A 24,018-nucleotide genomic window follows, 5' to 3' on the forward strand; every position below is an offset into this window, starting at 1 on the left:
TACTTCCCTGACCAGAATTATTCTGTTTTGAGCATCCTTTTCGAAGCTATTCTATCCAGTTATCCATGGACTGCTTACAGTTCTGAAATTATTCTTATTGTGCATGCTCATGCATTATATTAGTAATGATCATAATCATGCAACAGATAAGAAGGTGAGAAAGAGAGAATATAGGAACAGTGATTAGTAATGAGTAATTATGTAGTTTTGTTAGAATAATAAACAATTAAACAGCACTAATGAATAGCTTAAAAAATGACATTACAGCATAGCTGAGCCTTTCGGATCATAAGACCGATGTATAAAAATAATTTGTTTCGAAATTGTCCGCGTGGTCTTCTAGTGCCCCTATTAGATAAGAATCAGTCATAGACATACATACCGAATGCTCGTCATGACCCTATGACCAACATTTGTATATGTATAGCCTTAGCTGATGTGGCTTTTCTAATAGGTAGTTCTTTCACTCATTGATTGTCTTCAAAACCTTGTCAAGTATAGAAAATTGATTTTATTTCATTTATTACTACATTGAAGCTACATTGTTCTTATTATGTATTAGGTATTATTTTATGTTTTTATCACTATTGATATTATCAAGGCCAGAATTCCCAGTGAGTGAAAAATTTTATAGTACTAGAACACCATAGAAGATCGCTAAACATTACCTAATCATGGAACGGCTTTTTGCTCTATTATTTTAAGTAGATGCTATTGATCTCCCTTTGCTCCTATCCGCAACCCGGTACACGCGCCCTGTTGGTTTTCGAAAACCTCGTAGAAGATAACAAACCGTCAATGGCATTCCCAATTACTACCCCACATTGCACATTCAAGGGTCTGACTGTGCTCCTAACCCACCCTCAGTTTGTAATCTTCTCGCCAGATTGAAATTATATTTTCCCGAAGTGAAAGTAATTTTGATGAGTGATAGCCGCACTATGCAGTAGTTTAACCAGAATCTTTAGGTCAGAAGACAAAATCTAAATTTTGTAATAAAAAGGTTGCCATTGCTTTGAAATTCACCCAACATCTAATCAAAGCTACTAACAACAGCGATCAATTATCAAAACTCATCGCTCCCTGGAAAATATAATCCCAAGCCCAGGGACAGTTGTCAGAATTGTGATTATTGTGAACAAAAATTGAGTACTCAATAGCTGTGTGAAATGCTTCATTTTTCCATAGTGGAGAAACAGATTCATTCACACAGAAATCATCCATAATGTTTGAGAATAAGAAGTCCAAATAACAGTTTTGCCGGTTTTTCACATGATTTATTTGATTTAAACCTAAAAACGATTTCACATGATTTATTTGATTTAAACCTAAATAACTATTCGTTATTTATATAAATATCGCATTGTTAAGAATTTTACAAGCATATTCGGATTCAGGGAGCTCAAATTTATCATATAGAGTTGTTTTGGAAACTAACAATAATGGCATTGACAAGTGATCAATTTCACCCCGAAATGAGTTCCTCTGATTTTTTATTTTAGAGGTATTTGTTAACACTAAAATGACATTTGTTAGAAAATTTCGGTACATAAGTCGATGGAGCTCACCTTCGTACTTGTTTTCCTGCATTTAGTTGTTTGGCATTGTTAACTTTATAGAAAACAGACTAGAAGAACCGTGAAAAATGATAAATTTCACCCGAAATTACGGTACGGGTCTCAACATAATTACAATGTTCCTTACGAGATGAGTCTGTGAGTTCCCTAACTGTACCCTGGAGAATTTTTAGGGAATTCTTGGTTCTTAGGGGACTTGTCAGAAATTTTTACAAATTAATGAGGATATCTGCAGATTCCAAGTGGACACTGAGGGTTTCTTGAGGGAGCTTGAGCTTGAGCTTGATTGGCCGCCCGTGGATGCTACTCCAGATCGCCATATCAGCTGCACTTACACAAGGAACCAACCGAATGACTGCTTGTGACTAACAGACACCCTCAGTGTATAAGTGCTGGTGATCTTCTATTTTTAGGCAACAATGGCGCCTGCCACGGCAGAATGCAGACTAATGTGGGGAAGGGGAAGGAAATGATGTTGTACTTATACTGGCACACTGTAGACCGTGGAGTCCGACTGCACCTACTTTACTTTCTAAGGAATGCTTTTACAGCATTGCTGAGCCTTTCGGTTCATAAGACCGATGTATAGAAATAATGTGTTTCGAAATTGTCCGTGTGGTCTTGTATTACCCCCATTAGATAAGAATCAACTTTTACCATACATACCAAACGCTTTCCATGACCCTATGGCAAACATTTGTATATATATGGACTTAGCTGTTGCACTCATTGATTTTCTTCAAAACCATGTCAAATATAGAACATTTTCCTAAAATAGAAATGATTTCAATGAACGGTAATAAGATTATGCAGTAGTTTGAATAGGATTACTTAATAAGAATACCCAAAAAACAGATTGTAATAAAAACTTTGCCATTGTATTGAAGTTCATGCAATATTTAATCAACACTACAAAATAGAGCGATAAAATATTTAAAATCATCGCTGCCTGGAAAATATAATTCCAAGCCCAGGGGTTATTAAGGCGAAGTAGGCCGTCATTGAAATTTGTACGCGTCGTTGATGATTGTTGCTAATTCATCTCACGATTTCGAATCAAAGAAAATCAGTTGGTTTTGCACTGACACAGCTGAAAAAGTATCAGCATACTTTATACATGTTAGCGCGTACAGTGATACATTTTCAAGTCAGTATTAAGTATTAAGACTGATTTTTATTACTTTGAAATGCAAGCTGAAACGTCATCATTGTTGCCAACATGAATGACGGGCTACTTAGCCTTAAGGGACGGGTTGAAGTTGGAGAGAAAATATATGTGATTTTCTCCAATTTCAAATCTCCATAGTCAATGGGTTACATTCACGCCTCGTAAAAAGAACAATTAATTCTGAGACGCTACTTAGCAATAGAAATTTGATAATAAAGGTGAATAAACGTTCGTTTCGAAAGGGATATGTAGTGCACTACCCACTTCATCGGTTCACCAAAACTCGAGATTTGCTTCTGCAAAGTTTTGATAGTAATTGTTAAATAACGACAAAAAATAGAGAAACTAACACGGTGCACGACTTGCTGCAAATAATAAAGAGAATTCTGCATGGTACCTTTTTAAGAACTTTTTCAGAAACATGTTCAAAACATTTTCATAAAAAATCTTCACAAATCTTCTTCTGTTAGGAATTCCTCTAAATAGTTATCCAAAAAATTCTCTGGAAGATCTTCCAGAAATTAAATCATGGGTTTTTTCAATTTTTTTTTGTTCAAAGAAATCCTTTGGAAGCTCTTTTAGGATGTTCCAAGGATACCTTCAGAGATTCTACCACAGGTCCTTCGAGAGGCACCTAGTACGTTTACAGAAGTTTTTTTTAGTATATTTACAAAACTTCATTCAAAGCATTTCCAAATATTCCACAAAAAAACTAAGTCAGGAGTTCCTACTTCCTACTAAATGTAATTCAATAGCAATTAGTCGAAAACATGCGACACCTCCAATTGAAGTATTTTTAGGAGATCAAGTAGTACAGAAGTGTAAAATTGTTAGGGATTTGGGCGTAATCCTAGACTCAAAACTCATTTTTGTAGAACATTATAATTCCGTAATAAACAAAGCAAACAGCATGCTTGGCTTCATTAAGAGGTTAAGTAACAATTTTCAAGACCCATGTACTATTGAACTATCGTATATTACATATGTAAGACCGATTCTGGGATACTGTCACCTAGTATGGAACCCGAACCATGTCATACACGAAGAACGCATAGAATTAGTACAAAAGCAATTCCTTTTATAAGCCCTTCGGAAATTGAATTAAACTGTAGTGTCGTATGAAGCACGCTGCATGCTCATCAACTTGGAAACACTGCAACGCCGGGAATTCGCAATGATTGTTATTGTTTGTAGTCTACTCATCCTTGACGAAATAAATAAATAAATAAATAGATTGTTTTTATTATACAGTAATGTCCCGATTTTGTCAGCCCCTGACGGGGTTGGTGATCTGATGGCTACCGCTTCTTCTTCATAAGCAGAAGGTCATGGGTTCAATCCCAGGCCCGTCCCTTTCCTCGTACTTTGTAGTTGTATATCTCTCACTTGCTTCTATCTTCCATTCTAAATCTATCACACTCAAACTATTCGTTCATAGCAAACGCTAGAACCAGAGACGGACAAGAAACCGTTTCCCTAACGCTTCCATTCTTCCACGCGCATGCCTTTCCTTACGCCTGATACATAGGCAGTCTGCTAACCACAAAAGCAAACCTCTCTGCCATGCCTTTCCCCCAATCCATACACTCCCGCATGAACTGGCTTAGATGCAGTGGTTTATACGGTCTACGTGGGTGCCAGTATAATGCATCATCAATTCCTCCCTCTTCCCCAAATTGGTCAGCATTCTGACGTGGCAGGCACCATTGTCGCTAAAAATAGAAGATCACCAGCACTTATACACTGAGGATGCCTGTTAGTCCCAAGCAGTCATTCGGTTGGTTCCTTGTGTAAGTGCAGCTGATCTGGCGATACTTGAGTAGCATCCACGGGCGGTCAATCAAGCTCAAGCTCAAGTAATGTCCCGATTTTGTCAGCCCCATGCTGCATTTATGGTTGACAAAATCGGGAAAGAGCTAAAATCGGGAAAGAGCCAATATCTGGAAAAAAATTTCGACTGGGTTCAAGTTTTATTTCAATTTAAGGACTTTGTTTTATGATTTTGTTAATATAAACATTATTGTTTTACTTCCATTTTATATGTACCGTAATCCAAGGTAACCCCAAGAAACCACGCCGCTCAAGCTGCAATCTATGCATATAAACGGTGTATATAAAGCTAGCATTACTGTTTATGTACAATTAAAAATGATTAAAAGTGAGAAAGGGCCCCACTAGAGCCATATTGAAATTATAGCTTATAACATTAATTCGACATTTTTGGGGCCCTTTCCCACTTTAAATCAACTTCAATTGTGCATATATAGTAGCTTTATATACACCGTTTACCGTAAGGACGCCATTCACCGCTCATTTAACAGCATTTCAACACATTAAATTCTGTCAAAAATCGGTATTTCGATATTTTTCGCAACTTTTTGCGCTACACGCAAGATAAAACATTTGTTTTTGTAGGAAAGAAGTTGAAATGAGAACAACGTATAATGGTATCGAATGACATGTATGCCAATGATACATGTGTAGGGCGCCATTCACCGCTCATCCAAAGTATGAGGCTCTATATACACAACTAGTAGGAATTAATTTACTTTTACTAGCTGGTTGTTATCTTTGTACAATAGTGCAACAACATATTAAAGCGTGGCAGCTAAGAAGCATTTTTCGATCTGCCATAATAAATTCATTGCTCAACTCATGCTTACCGCCTTGAAAAGCCTAAAATTATTTTTTATAAATAGTATATAATATTAAATCATATTAATTTCATTCTGATACAATCCATTCTGGGATACTAATACATGTTGATGACTTTTATTTCATTTTCATTTTCATTTTGCAGCGTTTGGTGGGGCAATGAGAGCGCAAGTCAGTCCAAAGCCGGGGTAAGGGATAGGTAATGGCCGTAATAGTCTATGCGGACCACTTGAACACCATCGGAAAGGATAAGAAGGGTTGGGGTAGGGTATAGGGAATGGAGAAGACTTGGCACAGTAATGCGATTAATGCTGCAAAATGTAAATGTGCTGAAAGCAATTTAATTTGAGTTTTGAAGTTTGATTTGACTTATTAAAATTCCAAATAGATCGGCCATTGTACAAGTAAGAAAGAATATGCTGATCGCTTTCTAGACATTTTATAAACAACAAAATAATAACATTATGAGAGTGATGCTAAGGGCTGCTGATCGCACAATGCGACGCTTTAGGAGATTTTGATACTGATTGAACATTACTATACAGAGCGCAAATTAATCGATAGTAATAACTTTACAAACTTTATCTGTTTTTACACTGATTGACGATGCTGATTTATATAAAAATATTTTAAAAATATTTGATATTAGTTCATTTGTTTGTGTGTTAATAATGGAAAAATTTTACATACCCTTGATAAAATACTTCCCTGACCAGAAATATTATATTTTGAGCGCCCTTTTCGAAGCTATTCTATCCAGGTATCCATGTACTGCTTTCAATCCTGAAATTATTCTTATTGTGCATGCTCATGCATTATATCAGTGATGCTCATAATCATGCAACAGATAAGAAGGGGAGAAAAAGAGAATATAGGAACAGTGATTAGTAATGAGTTAATTATGTAGTTTTGTTAGAATTATAAACAATTAAACAGCAGTAATGAATAGCTTATAAAATTACTTTGCAGCGTAGCTGAGCCTTTCGGAACATAAGACCGATGTATAAAAATAATTTGTTTCGAAATTGTCCGCGTGGTCTTCTAGTGCCCCTATTAGATAAGAATCAGTCATAGACATACATACCGAATGCTCGCCATGACCCTATGACCAACATTTGTATATGTATAGACTTAGCTGATGTGGCTTTTCGAATAGGTAGTTCTTTCACTCATTGATTGTCTTCAAAACCTTGTCAAGTATAGAAAATTAATTTTATTTCATTTATTACTACATTGAAGCTACATTGTACTTATTAAGTATTAGGTATTATTTTATGTTTTTATCACTATTGATATTATCAAGGCCAGAATTCCCAGTGAGTGAAGAATTTTATAGTACTAGAACACCATAGAAGATCGCTAAACATTACCTAATCATGGAACGGCTTTTTGCTCTATTATTTTAGGTAGATGCTATTGATCTCCCTTTGCTCCTATCCGCAACCCGGTGCACGCGCCCTGTTGGTTTTCGAAAACCTCGTAGAAGATTACAAACCGTCAATGGCATTCCCAATTACTACCCCACATTGCACATTCAAGGGTCTGATTGTGCTCCTAACCCACCCTCAGTCTGTAATCTTCTCGCCAGTTTGAAATTATATTTTCCCGAAGTGAAAGTAATTTTGATGAGTGATAGCGTAGTGCAGCCCAACTGCATAGTACAGTAGTTTAACCAGAATCTTTAGGTCAGAAGATGAAATCTAAATTTTGTAATAAAAAGGTTGCCATTGCTTTGAAATTTACCCAACATCTAATCAAAACTACTAACAACAGCGATCAATTATCAAAATTCATCGCTCCCTGGAAAATATAATCCCAAGCCCAGGGAATACATGTTGATGACTTTTATTGCGAAAATTTGTTCAGATTTTTCAAAATAATTCAATGAGCGGTGAATGGAGCATGAGCGGTGAATGGCGTCCTTACGGTATATGCATAAATTGCAACTTGAGCAGCATGGTTACTTGGGACATTGATAAGTTTCTTGAATAATTATTAAGAATTTCAAGTTTCAAAAAATCGATCTTTAGATGATTGTATAGCCGTGGTCAAGGTCATAATTGACTTTATGAACCCAATATTGCCAGTATAGATGTGATTAGTCTAATTAAAATAAATATGAATTTTAGGCAGAAAAACGGGAAAAAACGATGCTAAAATCGGGTCAAAAAGGGTGCTGAAATCTGGGGTAGATAAAATCGGGGGTAGACAAAATCGGGTCATTACTGTATTAAGGTGAAGATACATCGAAGCCAAACCTCAAATTTTCAAGAGCACATATCTGGAGAACCAAACACCCGTCTAAGCTGAAAACTTGATAGATTCACTTGCTCGATGGTCACCAATCGATCAAGTTTTCAGCTCTAGCGGATGTTCGGTTCTCAAGATTTGTGCTTTTGAAAATTTGAGGATTGGCTTTGATTCATCTTCCCCTTAAGATATGTCTTAGCTGTTAAAATTTCGAAAACTTTAAAACGTTGTTTCACTCATATTTTTACTAAGCTGACTATACCCAGATTAAATCAATTGGAGTGCAATTTGCAGTCATAAGCTCCATGTAGATTTTTAAAAACAACCGTCTGGCCACGTCTGGTAAAGTTTTCTCACGGATTCATCGTTTTGGCTCTAATTCTTTATAATAATTATTATTTCATCTATCAAATAATTTTCCACTACGTGTGCCAGGATTGAAATCAAGCACGTATTCAATAAGTCATAACCGAAATAATAATATAAATTATGTAATTTCACAAATGAATTTATCTGAGCTAGATTTACTGACCTCGAAATAGAGAATCATTAGAGAACAACTCGCAAACTATAAAATATGTAGATTAAAAGTCATTTGAATTGAATTGCTATTGGCTGCCGTTTACTGGAAATTTGATTACATATTTCAACGAAACAATAGGTGAATTTAATTCGTGGTCTTTATAATTGTTACATATTCAAACAGAGTGTGAGAATTCGGTAAATAAATTTACCGAAACAGATCTGTAATTCACAGAATTATACGAAGTTTGCATGCAGTTATTTCGATACAAAATGTGTTTTAAGAATCTAAGGATTTACTCGACATTGAAAAACGATAGAGGTGAGAGAAAGATAGCTCAACATCATTCATATATGAACTAACATAATTATTTGCGACAGGAATGCAACGACCACCGATTTCGGTAATTTGATCTAAGTGTGATAAAAGTTAAAAAAAAAAACATTGTTTGATTTGAGCATGTTGAACGGACAAGGAACACACAAGCATGTTGAACGGACAAGAACATACAAGCAGAAAAAAACTTAAAGCCTTACGTTAAATGTCTGTAAAGCTGAAAGAGTCATATACCCCCTCCCCCTATTCTATGAATAAGTTACCTATCGCTTCCGGCATCCTTAGCACGGCCAACGATTGCTTCAGCCGTCTCCGTTGCTCCTCCAAGGTGCTAATCTCGTCCTGCATCGCTTTGATGGCCCGCTGCAGATCGCTCTTCATGTTGTCGATCGTCTTGGCCCTGGCATGGAGACTTTCGGTGCAATTCGCTTGGTTCTTATCCGTGATGGCATACGTCCGGATGATGGTATTCTTGCTATCGCGTTCAATTTTCTCACTCTTGAGCACTGTGCTGGCGCAAGCATCGATCGTATCGGCATTTCTTTGGCGCCATTCGTCCACACTGTACCGAGTGATGGAGTATCGATCCACAACAGGACGTGTGCCAGTTTGCCCGGATAAGGCGCCCCAATCGATTCGACCGGAAGCCCACGGACCGATCGGGCCCATTGGACGGGCCAAGGGATGAACATCAGAGTTGCCATCGCGCTGGGGAAGATACGGTGGTGGATCGCTAGCTGGCAACCCTACCGGACTGGTCTTCAGTTCTATGTCCTCAGCGCAAGGCGGTGGAGGATCCTTGTGAACGTGGAACGGATTTTCGTAAGATGTTTCCTGATTCGTAGCAAACAGAAAATAGTTACTCTATCTAATCGAAACTCTAAAGACAGTATTTATTCTCCCGGACTAAAGTATGAGGTCAACCCCTAAAAATATACAAAATGATTTCCGTATCTCTGGGACTACACGTCTCATTGAAACTCTATGGTTCATTCGAAAGGCAAATGTATCTCAACATATTTTTTTTTAATTTTGTTTTTTAAACATTCACTTGAAGTGGCGACATATTTAAAAAAATACACTGACTGTTGAATCGATCAAAATTTTAAATTAATGTGAAATTTTGTTTAAAACACTCAACTGATTCCAGTTTTGATGGCATAGATGACAATCATCGAATACCGAATGGTTACGGAATTATTACAGATTTTCTACTTATGGCCATTTGGTTGTATTACACCATGATTACTATGTTTTGCCTATCAAACGTCTCTGAAACAACATCATGAATTAAATCCTACCTAACACTGATCACAGCAGTTAATAGTATCGAATTTTCGATTCTTCCAACATGCTCTCAGACTTCTCGAAGTCTCCTTAGGGAACCTGCATTTTCTCACATAAATGGGTCGTGCGACAGCTGTTTCTTTATGATTTTTCATGAGATGCCTTTCAATGTAGGTATTTGAAAAGGATCATTGGCCTCATTGACCGTTTTTGGAATTATTAGGGTGCCCTCAGGGAACCTGTAACAGGAGCTTATTCTCCATGATTTTTCAAGAGAAGACTTTCAAAACCAATAAAAAATCATACTAGTTAGCGTGAAAATGTTTCGGGTAACCTGAGAAGCAAGCAAATAATTTTTATCAATATATGCAATTTCAACTGCTTTCAATGAATCTATGCAGGGCTGGTAGCAGGTCTCTTTTTAGAGACTTGGGTTCTATTTTAATGCCAGTCTCTAAAAAGTCTGTGTTTTCAATTAAAGGTCTCTAAAGTCTCTATTTCAATGAAACCGGTTTTTATGTCTCTTTTTAACATATTCGGTTGTAGGACATTTCCCAGAAAGCCAAACCCCAGAATGACATTCCCCAGAATGACGTTCCCCAGAATCCCATTCCCCAGAAATCCATTCCCCAGAACCGTTTTTATACGTTATAAAAGAGTGGAAAAAATAAATTTGGTTATTTAGTTTTATTGTCGTTAAAAATGCACCTGCTTGACAATTGATTCTAATTCCGGACACAGGCGTCAATTCACCCAAAATATTATTTGATCAAAATTATTATTATGGATCTCAAGCAAATAAAATCGGGATGGAGTCAAAAAATAAATATTTTAAAAGGCGAGTTTTTGCTTCCCTTTTCTCAGGCAAACCATCTTGGGCCGTCCATAAACCACTTGGTCAAAGACCACGGCCTAGGGGTCATGCACAAATTACGTCACGCTCCAAGGGGGGGGAGGGGGTCTGGCCAAGCGTGACAAGCCTTACAAAATTTTCGAAGGACTCATACAAAAACCGTGACAAAGGGGGGGGGGGGGGGTGGTCAAAAAAGTCGAAATTTAGCGTGACATAAATTGTGTACAATCCCCGATACAAATTTCAAAACGTTTGTACGGGCAAAAGACGAAAGATGGGGGTTTGAGATTCCAAAATAATTGTGTACGTGGTTCACCAACCAAAATCTTAATGGGAAAATACTGTTTAACAATTTTACATCTGCTTAACATGATTTTGCTACTGTCATTTTCCTGAATATCATTTCCCTGAATGCCAGCTTACCGAATGACCCATTTCCCCAAAATATATTTCCCCGAAGACTCGTTTCCCTGAAAAGTGATGCAGTTCAAACAGGTGCAAGTATAGTCTTTGGGGACTAGGTGCTGAACTAGAAAGAATGATAAGCAATTAAAAGAAGAAGATAATGTAGATTATAAGATAATCCTCGATTAAATATGTAAGTACATTTTGCCAAAAATGCCGATGATGGTGAAACTCGAAAGAACCGCAAATCAAGTAAAGAATAGTCATAAAGTTATGACAATTATAAGAGCTAAATACTTTTCGGGGAATTAGGATATTCGGGAAAATAGGGTATTCGGGCACTAGCATTATGGGAACTGGCTTTCGTGGAAACGAAATTCGGGGAATCGTCATTCGGAGAAAAGTAGCACAACCGTTCAAAATAAGCTGCTCTTACATATGTCATACTATGTTTGGGTCTACCCCGTTTGGCATACAGTCGTTTGGCATAATCGTCATTTGGCATAACAGCCGTTGGGCATAATTGTGAAAAACGTTGAATTTGATCAAATTTCTTCCATTAAGCAAAGGGGCTGTTGATAAACTGCTCGTGATCGTACATTCTGCTGTTAATTATTAATAGGACATACTGTAGATCTTCATTTTTAAAAGAAACCAACATCTAATCAAGCTCTTTTGGAATTGCATTATACATGGTTCCCGAGGCCATTATGTCCGAGGTATTATAGCGCTATTATTATTCAAAAAATAACAAAAATGTGTCCAATGCCTGAGATTTGCCATGTTATTTAAAAAAAAGAAGGAACATGATATTTTCTGACGCACATTATGGTCCCGGATATTACTGTACCATTGTAATATCTTCCTTTTCAAATTATGCCAAACGACCATTATGCCAAACGACTGTTATGCCAAACAACTTTTATGCCAAACGACTTTATGCCAACGACTGTATGCCAAACGGCATTATGCCCATTGGCATTATGCCAAACGGTTTAGACCCCTATGTTTTATGATCAAACTTGACCCAAGCTATTGATTTTTTGTTTGTTTTCATAGTTATTCATCCTTCTTTAAAAAATGGCTGTTCTTTGTAATTGTATTTCCAAAGGGTGATTTATATTAGTGTAATATTCTTCAATGTACAAAATAAATTGATGGAATTTTTTTTTTGCTTTCATAGCATATTATCCCTTCTTTTGAACATATGCTGTTCTTCCTAGGTTTATTGTCTTCATAATTATGTAGATTAATGAATCACAATTACACTAGAAAATTTCTCTTGTCTTTGATAATTTCTTTTTACAGCAAAGCTTAATAGCTACAAAATATCGTAGTCTGTATGCACTAGAGTGGCCCACATTAGTCAGACTACAATAAACTACTGTACAAATTTGAACAGAATCTATCAACTCTAAGGAGGGGCTAAACCAGCTTGAAATTTGTAAGGAGAAAATCGTCAAAATATATAAAAATCGTCCATGCGGTTCTAAAGATTTCTAATTGTTAAATGGTTCCAAAGTTTTCTTATTAATAAATGAAGGACTGCAACAAATCGGAAGTGTTGTCGTTAAAAAAAAACAAAACTAAAATGTTTTACCTATGAAAACTAAACTTCCTCGAATTTTTCAGTTGAATGTGTTTACTATTTACCTGAGACGAGACTCGCGAAGACGGTCTTCTTTTTCTGTGATTGCTGAGTTTTTTCTTATTCCCCTTTGTGTTTATACCAATTATGCGCAAGCCGTTCAAACCCTCACATATACCTCTCAGAAGAAAATGATTGAGTTTGCATCACATCGAATCATAAATAGCCGTTTAAGTGAAATTTCATGCCAGCAAACGTAGTAGACATTAGAAATAATTAATCTTCTGCTTAGATTTATCAGCAACTTTGGAAAAAACTGCTCCGCTGACTGAAGGTTTTAAATAACAGTTTACTTTGAACACAATACTTTTCACTTTTTCAGCCATAAAAACGGTGGGCTGCATTTGACGTTTCGTGAGAGGGGAATCTGGGCTGCATATGACGTTGATATTTTTCCTCTTCGCGAGTCTCTCTCAGCTATTTACTATTTACCATTTACCTGGATAATAACAGCCCAAAAATCTCTTGTAATTTTTTTTCTGGGGAATGTCCTATTCTGGGAAAAGGATTTCCGGGGAATGGCGTTCTGGGGAATGTCATTCTGGGGAACGTCATTCTGGGAAATGTCGTACAATCCATATTCTGTTCGCAGTGAATGTTGCAAAATCTCTCCGGTTATTTGGGAGTCCTCTGCCAATCCTTATAAAAAATCTACCAAATATTTTTCAAAGGATGCTTAGGGTGTGAACTATTTCACCGATTCGTTTAACTTTTAGTTAAAATTTGACAGCTCCCCTTCGGTTAAAAATAACTCAGCTCTGGAGCATGGTTAAACTTGAGAGTTTCGAAAGTTATTTTCTGCTCCCGTGAATTCGAGAATAACTAACCAACTGTCAACTTTGTTTTAAAATAACTACTCGATTGTCAAAGCTCAAATGGGTCGACCGCGATGTTCAATTTTAACATTTGAGGGGAAAATAACTATCGAAACGTCAAATTTTAACTAATAGTTAAATGAATTGGTGAAACGGTTCACTGCCTTAGAAGAGTTCCTCCAGAATTTGCCCCAGGAAATACTTGAGTACTTCAACGACACTACTTCCAGTTTTCTCGAGGATTACTTTGATTTTTTTTCCAAACACTAGGGGTTTTTCCAGATTTTCCGAAGATTCTCACGGAAATTCTTCCAAGAAAATTCGCAAACTTGTTTCAAGAAATTTGTTTAAGGATTTTTTTTTCCATGAAACCCTACAAGAATTCCTAAGCTATTTTATTCACGGTTAAGCTAAGTATGCTGTTTTGCTCAAGAAAAGTAATGAAATTCCTTAACTGAATGGGTCAAGAAATTTCCTACAGAGAGCCTCCTTTAAAATGACATCTCTTCTCAACTGCGTACTGCGATCAGAAAATTGTGATTTTCTGGACCAATTCTGTGAAGAAATTTTCCACGCATCGAGATAGGCGATTCCTTTTCTTGTCAGTAGCAAACCAGCCTTTACACTCAAGAATTTCTACAAAAATTCCTTTAGGGATTATTCGAGAAAATCTGTTAATAACTTTTCCAACAATTCTGAAAAAACATGGAAAATCTGGAGTTATCAGGGAAATTATTGAACATGGAAAAAACCTACACGCAAAAAAATTGTGCGGTAAAAACTACCATTTTAGGGGGTTAACTTAAGCGCTCGCACCGGCAATTTTCAGCAGACCAGAAATGCGCTTGATTTTACCATGTCTGTAGTCGGAATCAGATTGTTGTAAATTATTTCTGTCAAATGTACCAGTAATGCGGTGAGGTGTACCGCAAACATAGTAAATTGGTCTGAATTTCCATGGTAGTTTCAAGAATGGGCGTAGTCAGCTAAAATAGTTATTTTTACCACAGAATTTTGTTCCGTGTACGGCTACATTCAAGGATAATATTCTGGAGCAGTAATACAGGGGTAATAGTGTAGAATATGTCGCTTATGCGACGCAAAATCTTTTCAGTTCTTTTAACGATTTTTATTAATTCAACACAAAACATGTTTAGACAAGGAAGCAGAAATTGCCAAGTTGGTAAAGGTAATTACGACAGTACTTCTTTTAAAAAAGCAGATTTTGTAGAGTCTTGGTCACTATTTAAGGTGATTATAAAACGAAGCCAAACTTTGAATTTTCAAGTGCACAAGACTGGAGAATCTGACAACAGTTTGCGTTGAAAATCAATCAAATTTCTTGCTTGCTGATGGTGATCAATGGGATAAATTTTCAACGCGGAGCGCTGTTTGGTTCTCAAGTGTTGTGCACTTGAAAATTTGAGCTGTGGCTTCGTTCTATAATCACCTTGAATGCAAGTTTCCATTTTTGGTTAAGGTCTCTAAAGTATCTATTGTAATCAAAATGGTCGCTAAAGTCTGCTTGCAGTGAATCCTGTTTCAAAATTCTAGACTCCAGTAAAACTTTCAGAGATCATTACGCGACTATTCCACGAGTTCTTAATGCTATTTTTCTCAGATCGCGATGAATGCTTCATTCAATTCTAATTTCTAGTAATTTTCCAGTGATTTCTTCTGGAATACTTCCAGGAATGCTACCAGCGATTTTTCAATTAATGCTTAAAATAATATCTTCAGTTTTTTGTCACTAAACCTCTAGAGCGCTTCAACGCTCAACGTAAAAAAAAATCCGGAGTTTAAAAAGGTTTAAATTTTCACAGAGATTACCCTGAAAACAAATCCTAGCGATTATCCCAGGATTTCTTCCAGATGTTTTTTTCCACTGATTCGTTCACCGGTTTCTCCAGTTACTACTTCTAGAAGATTTTCCACAGAACCTACAGGAGCTCGTCACAGACTCTGTAAGTTAAAAAATAAATAATTTCGGCCCATTTTTTCATCTATTCCACGCATTTTCTTATGAATTCTTTTTCCAAATTCTTCCACGATTACTTTTTAAACATTGTTCGATGAAATCTATTATAAAACAAATCCAAGAATTCCTTGATTAATTTGACTTGCGATTCCTCGTTAAATTCTTCCAAAATATTATTGCTGCGGTTAAAATATTTCTCAAATTCCACACCAGTTAAAATTGTTTATGACAATAGGGTCCTAAAGCCCTGTCTCAATTTTATTACCAAACGCTTAAGTTTAGGGCAGAAACACATGTTTACTCAATTTTTAAATGATTTTCATTGGTTTAAGTACAAAAAACATTTTTTTTTTGTGATTTTTGAGATTTTGTCACACCCCTTGGTTTAAACTCGAATTTTGGGTATATTTTGTTTTCCGTGTCCCTTCCGAAATGTCAGATAGGAACAACCCCAGTGTTAAAACTATATGCCCTGTGGCATTTTTGTCGAAAAAGTGAATGTCAAACAAGATCACAAGTGTCAAGGTTGATATTTGGAACCATTTTTAAAATTGAAGTTAAAAAATGATATAGCCGTTATTTGAGCGGGAAAACTTGCTAAAGTAGTTGCAAGAACATGCCCTTTCGTATTATTGAATAAAAACGAGAATTAATGTCCGTGTGACATGGGAACATTTCCAGAAACCTGGAGGAAATTACCAGAACCCCACTCAGTGCCGTCGGTGCCAAAAGTGGGGTCATGGTACAAAAAATTGTCGCATGGATGCTAAATGCATGATTTGCGGAGGTTCTTCTCACGCCAAAGACGTCTGTCCAGTGAAGGAAGATACCACCAAATTCATATGTTGTAATTGCGGGGCTAACCATAAGTCCAATTTTTGGAATTGTCCTTCACGCAAAAAGGTCATTGAGGCTCGCGCCAGGCAGATGAAAGATAATATCCGTTACGATAACGGTCGTTTCCGGAATTTGCCTGGTAGAGTATCGAACAATGCTCATTTTTCAGTTAACGATCGCTTGATCATGAATCATACCCATCAGGAAGATCATAATCATGCTCATTCACAAACAAATTTTAATCCGTCGGGTAGCCGTTCGAATCTTTCTATTTCGAATGTATCTACCCACGGTAAATCCTTTGCCGATATCGTAGCAGGAAATTCGAACTCCTCCCCTGTTCGATCCATGGGTACCCATTCTACTTGTTTCAAATCAAATGGAAAAAACCCTACCGCCACAGGTAACTCCGCTTCTTCGTCTACCGGAAATTCCAATGGGAAATCACATGACATGTCTGCCTCTGATTTTAATTTTCTAACTGAACAATTGAATCTAATGATTGATGCAATGTTCAAAGCCACCACTATGACTGAAGCAGTCCAAGTACATAGGTGTAAAATTTACAAATCAAATTGTTATTGGATTACGTTTTTCTAATGGATCCAAATAATAATTTAAATATTTTAAATTGGAATGCTCGTTCTCTGAATGGTAAAGAGGACGAGCTGTTTAATTTTCTTACGGTTAATAACGTGCATATAACAGTTATTACCGAAACGTATTTAAAACCTGGATCTAAACTCAAAAGAGATCCTAACTTTTTTGTTTATCGTAATGATCGACTTGATGGGGCATGTGGTGGAGTTGCAATCATCATTCATAGGCGTATAAAACATCAACTGTTTTCATCATTTGAAACTAAAGTTTTTGAAACTTTAGGTGTTTCTGTTGAAACACAGTTTGGTAAATATACTTTCATAGCTGCCTATTTGCCTTTTCAATGCTCTGGGCAGCAAGTTAATTTTCTCCAAACTGACTTGCGTAAATTGACTCGCAATAAGTCAAAATTCTTTGTCATTGGTGACTTTAATGCCAAACATCGGTCATGGAATAATTCTCAAAGTAATTCCAACGGCAGAATTTTATTTGATGAGTGCTCTTCAGGATATTTCTCAATTCAATACCCTGATAGCCCCACATGTTTTTCCTCTTCTAGAAATCCATCTACGATTGATTTGGTCTTAACCGACTCTAGTCATCTTTGTAGCCAAATGATTACTCATGCTGATTTTGATTCTGATCATGTCCCTGTTACAGTTCAAATATTCCAAGAAGCGATTCTCAATCCTATCAGCTCCACTTTCAATTATTTACGAGCCGACTGGAATATATATAAAACGTATGTTGACTCCAATCTTGATGTTAACATTTCTTTAGAAACTAAACTTGATATTGACAATGCTATTGAAACTTTAACAAATTCCATTGTTGAAGCCCGGAGCATTGCAATTCCAAAATGTGAAGTAAAATTTGAATCCGTGATTATAGACGATGATCTTAAACTCTCGATCCGTCTTAAAAACGTGAGGAGAAGGCGCTCGCGATCCTGCTATGAAAATTATATGGCAGGATTTGCAGAAAGAAATCAAGAAACGTTTTGCTCAATTAAGAAACAAAAATTTTGAAAATAAAATTTCTCAAATGGACCCTGGCTCTAAGCCCTTTTGGAAATTATCGAAAATCTTGAAAAAACCTCAGAAGCCAATACCGGCATTGAAAGAGGAAAACAAATTATTACTAACTAATTGCGAAAAAGCTCAAAAACTTGCTATGCAGTTTGAAAGTGCGCACAATTTTAATTTAGGACTTACTAGTCCAATTGAAAATGAAGTTACTCAGGAGTTCGAAAATATTCTCAATCAAGAGAACGTTTTCGAAAATGCCTGGGAGACTGATTTGGAAGAAGTGAGAACTATTATTGAAAAATTCAAAAACATGAAAGCTCCTGGCGATGATGGAATTTTCTACATCCTCATCAAGAAACTTCCAGAAAGTAGCTTATCATTTTTAGTTGATATATTTAACAAATGTTTTCAATTAGCATATTTTCCTGACAAATGGAAAAATGCTAAGGTTGTTCCAATTTTAAAACCAGACAAAAATCCTGCAGAAGCTTCTAGCTATCGTCCAATCAGTTTGCTTTCCTCCATCAGTAAACTTTTTGAAAAGGTTATTTTGAACAGAATGATGGCCCACATCAACGAAAATTCAATTTTTGCCAATGAACAGTTCGGATTCCGCCATGGACATTCGACCACTCATCAACTTTTATGTGTAACAAATTTGATCCGTTCCAACAAATCTGAAGGCTATTCTACTGGTCTTGCTCTTCTAGACATAGAAAAAGCATTCGACAGTGTTTGGCATGAAGGTTTGATTGTAAAATTAAAAAACTTTAATTTTCCAACATACATTGTTAGAATAATTCAAAGTTATCTGTCAAATCGTACACTTCAGGTCAATTATCAGAACTCCAGATCTGAAAGGCTTCCTGTAAGAGCTGGTGTTCCTCAAGGCAGCATTTTGGGACCAATATTATACAATATTTTCACATCTGACTTACCTGAGCTACCTCAGGGATGTCAAAAATCTTTGTTTGCGGATGACACAGGCCTCTCCGCCAAAGGACGAAGCCTGCGTGTCATCTGTAGTCGATTGCAAAAAAGTTTGGATATTTTTTCTTCATACTTGCAAAAATGGAAGATTTCTCCTAATGCTTCCAAAACTCAACTAATAATATTCCCACATAAACCAAAAGCTCTTTATTTGAAACCTTCAAGTAGACATGTTGTCACGATGAGAGGGGTTCCAATAAATTGGTCAGATGAAGTTAAGTATCTAGGGCTCATGCTAGATAAGAATTTAACTTTCAAAAATCACATTGAGGGCATTCAAGCCAAATGTAATAAATATGTAAAATGTCTCTATCCCCTTATTAATAGAAAATCAAAACTTTGTCTTAAGAACAAGCTGTTGATATTCAAACAAATTTTCAGGCCTGCCATGTTGTATGCTGTACCAATGTGGACTAGCTGTTGTAATACCAGGAAGAAAGCTCTGCAGAGAATTCAAAATAAAATTTTGAAAATGATTCTGAGGCTTCCTCCCTGGTATAGTACCAATGAGTTACATAGAATATCCAATGTTGAAACATTGGAACAAATGTCAAATACAATCATTAATAATTTCAGGCAAAAATCGTTACAATCTTCTATTGCCACGATTAATGCGTTATATGTTTAGGTTAAGTTAGGTTAAGTATATTAAAAACGTTTTTTTTCTCTTATAAGCAGGTGAAATCAACTCACCTGTAAAAAAACTGAACTGCTACGGCAAATGAAATGTAATATGTTGTTAACAAAATGTTAATAAAATCTTGAATTTGTTTTACCAAATTAGGATGATAGTGTTGTCAAATAACACAGAACACCTAGATATAAGAAATGAATGTAATGTTTGGAATGATACTAATACAAAAAAAAAAAAAAAAAAAAAAAAACGAGAATTAATGAAACATTTTAGGACCCAATTAACGTTATTGCTCGGATAATTTATATAAAGTTTTTTTTTCAGGTATTCTGTCCGAGTTTCTTCAAGGAGACTCGTAGAACCAGAGTTGGGAAAAAATCTGAAATTCATTCTACAGTAGCCAAACGAAGCCAATCGCAGTCAGCGAAGCCAGTGAAACTCACGCCTATCGCTACTGTAGGCAAAGAGCCTTGAAAATTGCAAAAAAAAAAAACCGTTGCTAAGGGCAACCCAAAATTACTGTAGAAAAATGTTCTATTTCCCGCTGCATTTCCCGCATTTAGAGCCTTCAATGACACTCACGATGTAGAAAATTCATGCACCCAACATAGGCTACTTGATGAGATTCACGTTTTTGAACTACTGCACTGGGAAAGCCACGTGATTTTCATGAAATTCAAGCCTACTACTATTACCATTCCCAGCACTGCATAGAACATTATCCAGAAATTTTAATGTTTTTTTTTTCAGTTATCTTAGCAATCCATCAAGAAAATTCTGGGATCAGGATCTAGGATCAAAAATAAAGGAATTCTTTCAGAGATCACACACAAGTTTCATCAGAGGTAACTTTGTTTCTTTTGAAATTGCTCGCGGATTTTTACCAATTTTCTGAAAAATTTCCTAAACATTTCCCTGGTTGGATGACAGGGAAAATCCTTTGAAAACTTCCTTGGGTTATTTTTGCAAAAATAAAATTGGAGGTACAGGTCGGACTCGATTATCTGGAGCATCGATATTTTTACTCCGGATAATCGAATCTTCCGGATAATCGAATCACTAATGGTGGTAAGCTCCATGGAAGTTAATACGCCAATCGCGTATTAACTTCGATGGAGCTTACCACCATAAGAAAAAATTGAAATCTTCGATTAAAGAACTTATACATTATCTTTTTTCGTTATTTCATTTATATGATTCGGTGGCATAGCCAGAAATTTTTTCTAGGAACAGTAGGGGTCTTTACAAGAAAAAAAAACATTTTTTGACCAGCATACACATTTTTCTCAAATACGTTCTAAACTGCAGAACCATTCATATTGTATATTGCAATACCAAATTATCTCAGATTTATGCATAAAAAGTGTAAAACAAGAACATCAAAAAACAAATTCCGGATAATCGAGTCCAAAATTCCGGATAATCGAATCCCGGATAATCGAGTCCCCGGATAATCGAGTCTCTGGATAATCGAGTCCGACCTGCATTCCTGAAGGAATTTTGAATTCTTGAAAATGCTCTTAATAGAAATATTGAATAAAGTCCTAAGGAAATCAATGGAACATTTTCTGGAGAACTTTCAACGTATTCTGAAAATGTCTGAAATGATCTTTGAAGGTTTCTTGATGGAATCTCCGAAGTTATTTCTGTACTTATTCTTGGTTTTCGTAAAATTAAAAAAAAAATCATCAATTTATATTTGAATTTTTCCTATGTTGTTTGCAGATTTTTTTTATTGAAGTAAAACGACATCTATTTTTGAATATAAATGTTCAGTCATCTCAAGTTAACTATTCGTCCATTTATATATTTTGAAGAATTTCTCAAACTTGGATTTGTTTTTTTTTAACCTGGAAATATCAGGGAATTTTATTTCCTTAAATGAGTACACCCCGCAAATGCTGCCGGTGATTCATCATTAAGGTGAAGATTAATCGAAGCCAAATCCTAAATTTTCAAGAGCACAAATCTGGAGAACCGAACATCCGTTCAAGCTGAAAACTCAATCGATTGGTCACATGCTGGTGCATCTCAAACGGATGTTCGGTTTTTCCAGATTTGTGCTCTTGAAAATTTAGGTTTTGGCTTGGGTTCATCTTCACCTTAAGTTCCTTTAGATTTCTCCAGCATTTCATCCAAGGATTACTTCTTGAGAAATATATCAAAGAGGAATTTCTAAATAAATCTAAGGAGGAATCTCTGGAGTAATTCCTGAAGGTATCCTTAGATAAGTTCTTACTTAAAATCTTAAAGAAATCAAGAAGAACAATGTTGAAGGAAATCATAAAAAATCCCTGGGAGCATCTCTGGAAAAGTTTCTAACATAATTTTTGAAGATGTTCGATACGGGAGTTTCGGAGGATGTCCTAGGTAAATCGATGGAAGATTTAGGACTTTTTTTTTAATATCTAAAATATTCTCTGGGAGCATTCCAGATAGAATCTCTGACGTAATTCTTGTGGTACCCTTAAAATATAACCTGGACTAGGTTATATTCTTCAAATATTGAAAACAAAATTCTTTAACTTATTGCTTAGAGAAAAGTTATTGGAAGAATGCCATTAGATATAATCACTTAATTAATTCCTGAATTCTCCGAAATAATATCTAAATCTTTCTGATGATATTCCTGAAGAAAATTATAAAAAAAATGCATACCGTAGTACGAGCAGTATTACTTGTAATGTCACAAGAAATTTCTAAGAAATATTCTTAGGAAAACGTCGGGTCTGATTCTATGCGGGATCAAACTTGCATCTCCTGTTTCCTTTTAGATTTCGTTCAATTTTCTTAATTCCTGTTTGGTCTCTTTTAGAACTCCTAGTGATTCTTGTTTGACCCCTTTTTCAGAAAAAAAGGTCTCTAAGATTTCACGGGACTTTCTTGAATATTGTGGCTCTAAACTTTTGCTAGACACACCATTTTTGCACGATGATTTGAGTGACTGATTTTTTTTTTTGTTTTTTAAGGTGATTATAAAAGGAAGCCAAACTTCGAATTTTCAAGTGCACAAGACTGAAGAATCTGACAACAGTTCGCATTGAAAATCATTAAAACTACTTGCTTGATGGTGGTGATCAATGGGATAAATTTTCAACGCAGAGCGCTGTTTAGTTCTCAAGTCTGGAGCTCTTGAAAATTTGAGGCGTGGCTTCGTTCTATAATCACCTTAAGATGATTATAGAACGAAGCCACACCTCAAATTTTCAAGAGCACAATTCTTGAGAACCAAACAGCGCTTCCCATTGAAAATGTATCCCATTGGTCACCACCAGCAAGCAAGCAAGTTGATTTGATTTTCCACGCGATCTGTTGCCAGATTCTTCAGTCTTGTGCACTTGAAAATTCAAAGTTTGGCTTTGCTTTATAATCACCTTAAGTGTATCTTGTCACGACTAAGCAAAAATTTTATAAATTTTGAAGAAAGTTCTTGTCAAAATACCTACGAAGTAAGATTAACTTACTGCCTTCCGAATGAGCCATAAAGGGCTTCAATTAGATGCGTTGCACTTTTGTATGTTTTTTAGGTGATGGTCTAAAACTTTTACACTGGAGTGTAATTATAAAAAAAAACTGTACATGACCCCAACGGATTAGACGAGGCTTCTTTCTGATTTCTTGAAGTTTGTACAGATATTGTCGACGCTTCGGAAGATTCTTTCTTTTGACTTCACACTAGAGAAAATTTAAGTTGGTATCATTTATGAATGAGTAATTTGGATGTTCAACAGCTAATTTACATTACCGTTTGTATGGGCTCATGTTCGATGCAAACTGCGGCACAAGGCGTACAAGGTGGACAATTTAGCTGGGCCATTGTTTTCAACTTGACGATCAAAAATTAATCCCAATTTAAATTGAATTGTTTTAGCTCTAACGCAGCTAAACAATAAATTAAAACGTTTTCTTGTTTTACAACGAGAAACATGGTCACCAGGGACACGACGGTTGCCTGGATTGCAGCGCGATAAACACGTGGGCATGTGCACGTGGGGATCCCTGGTGTGGATAGTTGCCTGTTAGGTGCGATTGCGCCTTCGCGAAACACAAATTGCTATCACGGTGTTTCCTTTGCCATTATTATCAAGAAAGAGAAACCATCAAAACTTTTAACGCCAGTTGTTCTACACCTTTGAAGCGATTTGAAAAAAAAAAACTAATAGCCGTAGCGATAAACTTGCAGCTACTCAGCTGAAGGTCGTTGATTCGAATCCCACTGGTCGAGGATCTTTTCGGGTTGCATTTTTTTCAACTTCCAGGCTATAAAGTATCATTGTACCTTTCACACTGTAACATACTTATGTTCAAAATGATCAATTGGCAACGAAAGCTGTCAGTACTAACTGTGGGAGTGCTCATGAGAACACTAAGCTGGGTAGCAGGCTCTGTCCCAGTTGGGACGTAAAATGTAAAATGAAAATGTAGCATTGCGCT

At 36.2% G+C, this 24,018-nt stretch overlaps 1 protein-coding gene across 2 annotated transcripts in view; it reads right to left on the bottom strand.

Annotated features, from left to right (window-relative positions):
* Positions 1–23,544, bottom strand: part of LOC5569507 (tektin-4) — a 34,496-nt gene extending 10,952 nt beyond the window's left edge. Inside the window, exons 1-3 of one of the 2 annotated variants that reach the window (XM_021844793.1) lie at positions 23,330–23,544; positions 23,164–23,259; positions 8,773–9,343 (exon numbers count right to left, since the gene is read on the bottom strand). In XM_021844793.1, coding sequence (XP_021700485.1) covers positions 8,773–9,343; positions 23,164–23,259; positions 23,330–23,401 — 739 coding nt within the window. In that variant the 5' untranslated portion in view covers positions 23,402–23,544. The remainder of the gene's footprint in view (positions 1–8,772; positions 9,344–23,163; positions 23,260–23,329) is intronic. The other variant, XM_001658542.2, reaches the window with a different exon arrangement.
* Between the last annotated feature and the right edge of the window lie 474 nt (positions 23,545–24,018).

The sequence above is a fragment of the Aedes aegypti genome, chromosome 2 (genome assembly GCF_002204515.2).
Source record: "Aedes aegypti strain LVP_AGWG chromosome 2, AaegL5.0 Primary Assembly, whole genome shotgun sequence".
Classification (NCBI taxonomy): Eukaryota; Metazoa; Arthropoda; class Insecta; order Diptera; family Culicidae; genus Aedes; species Aedes aegypti.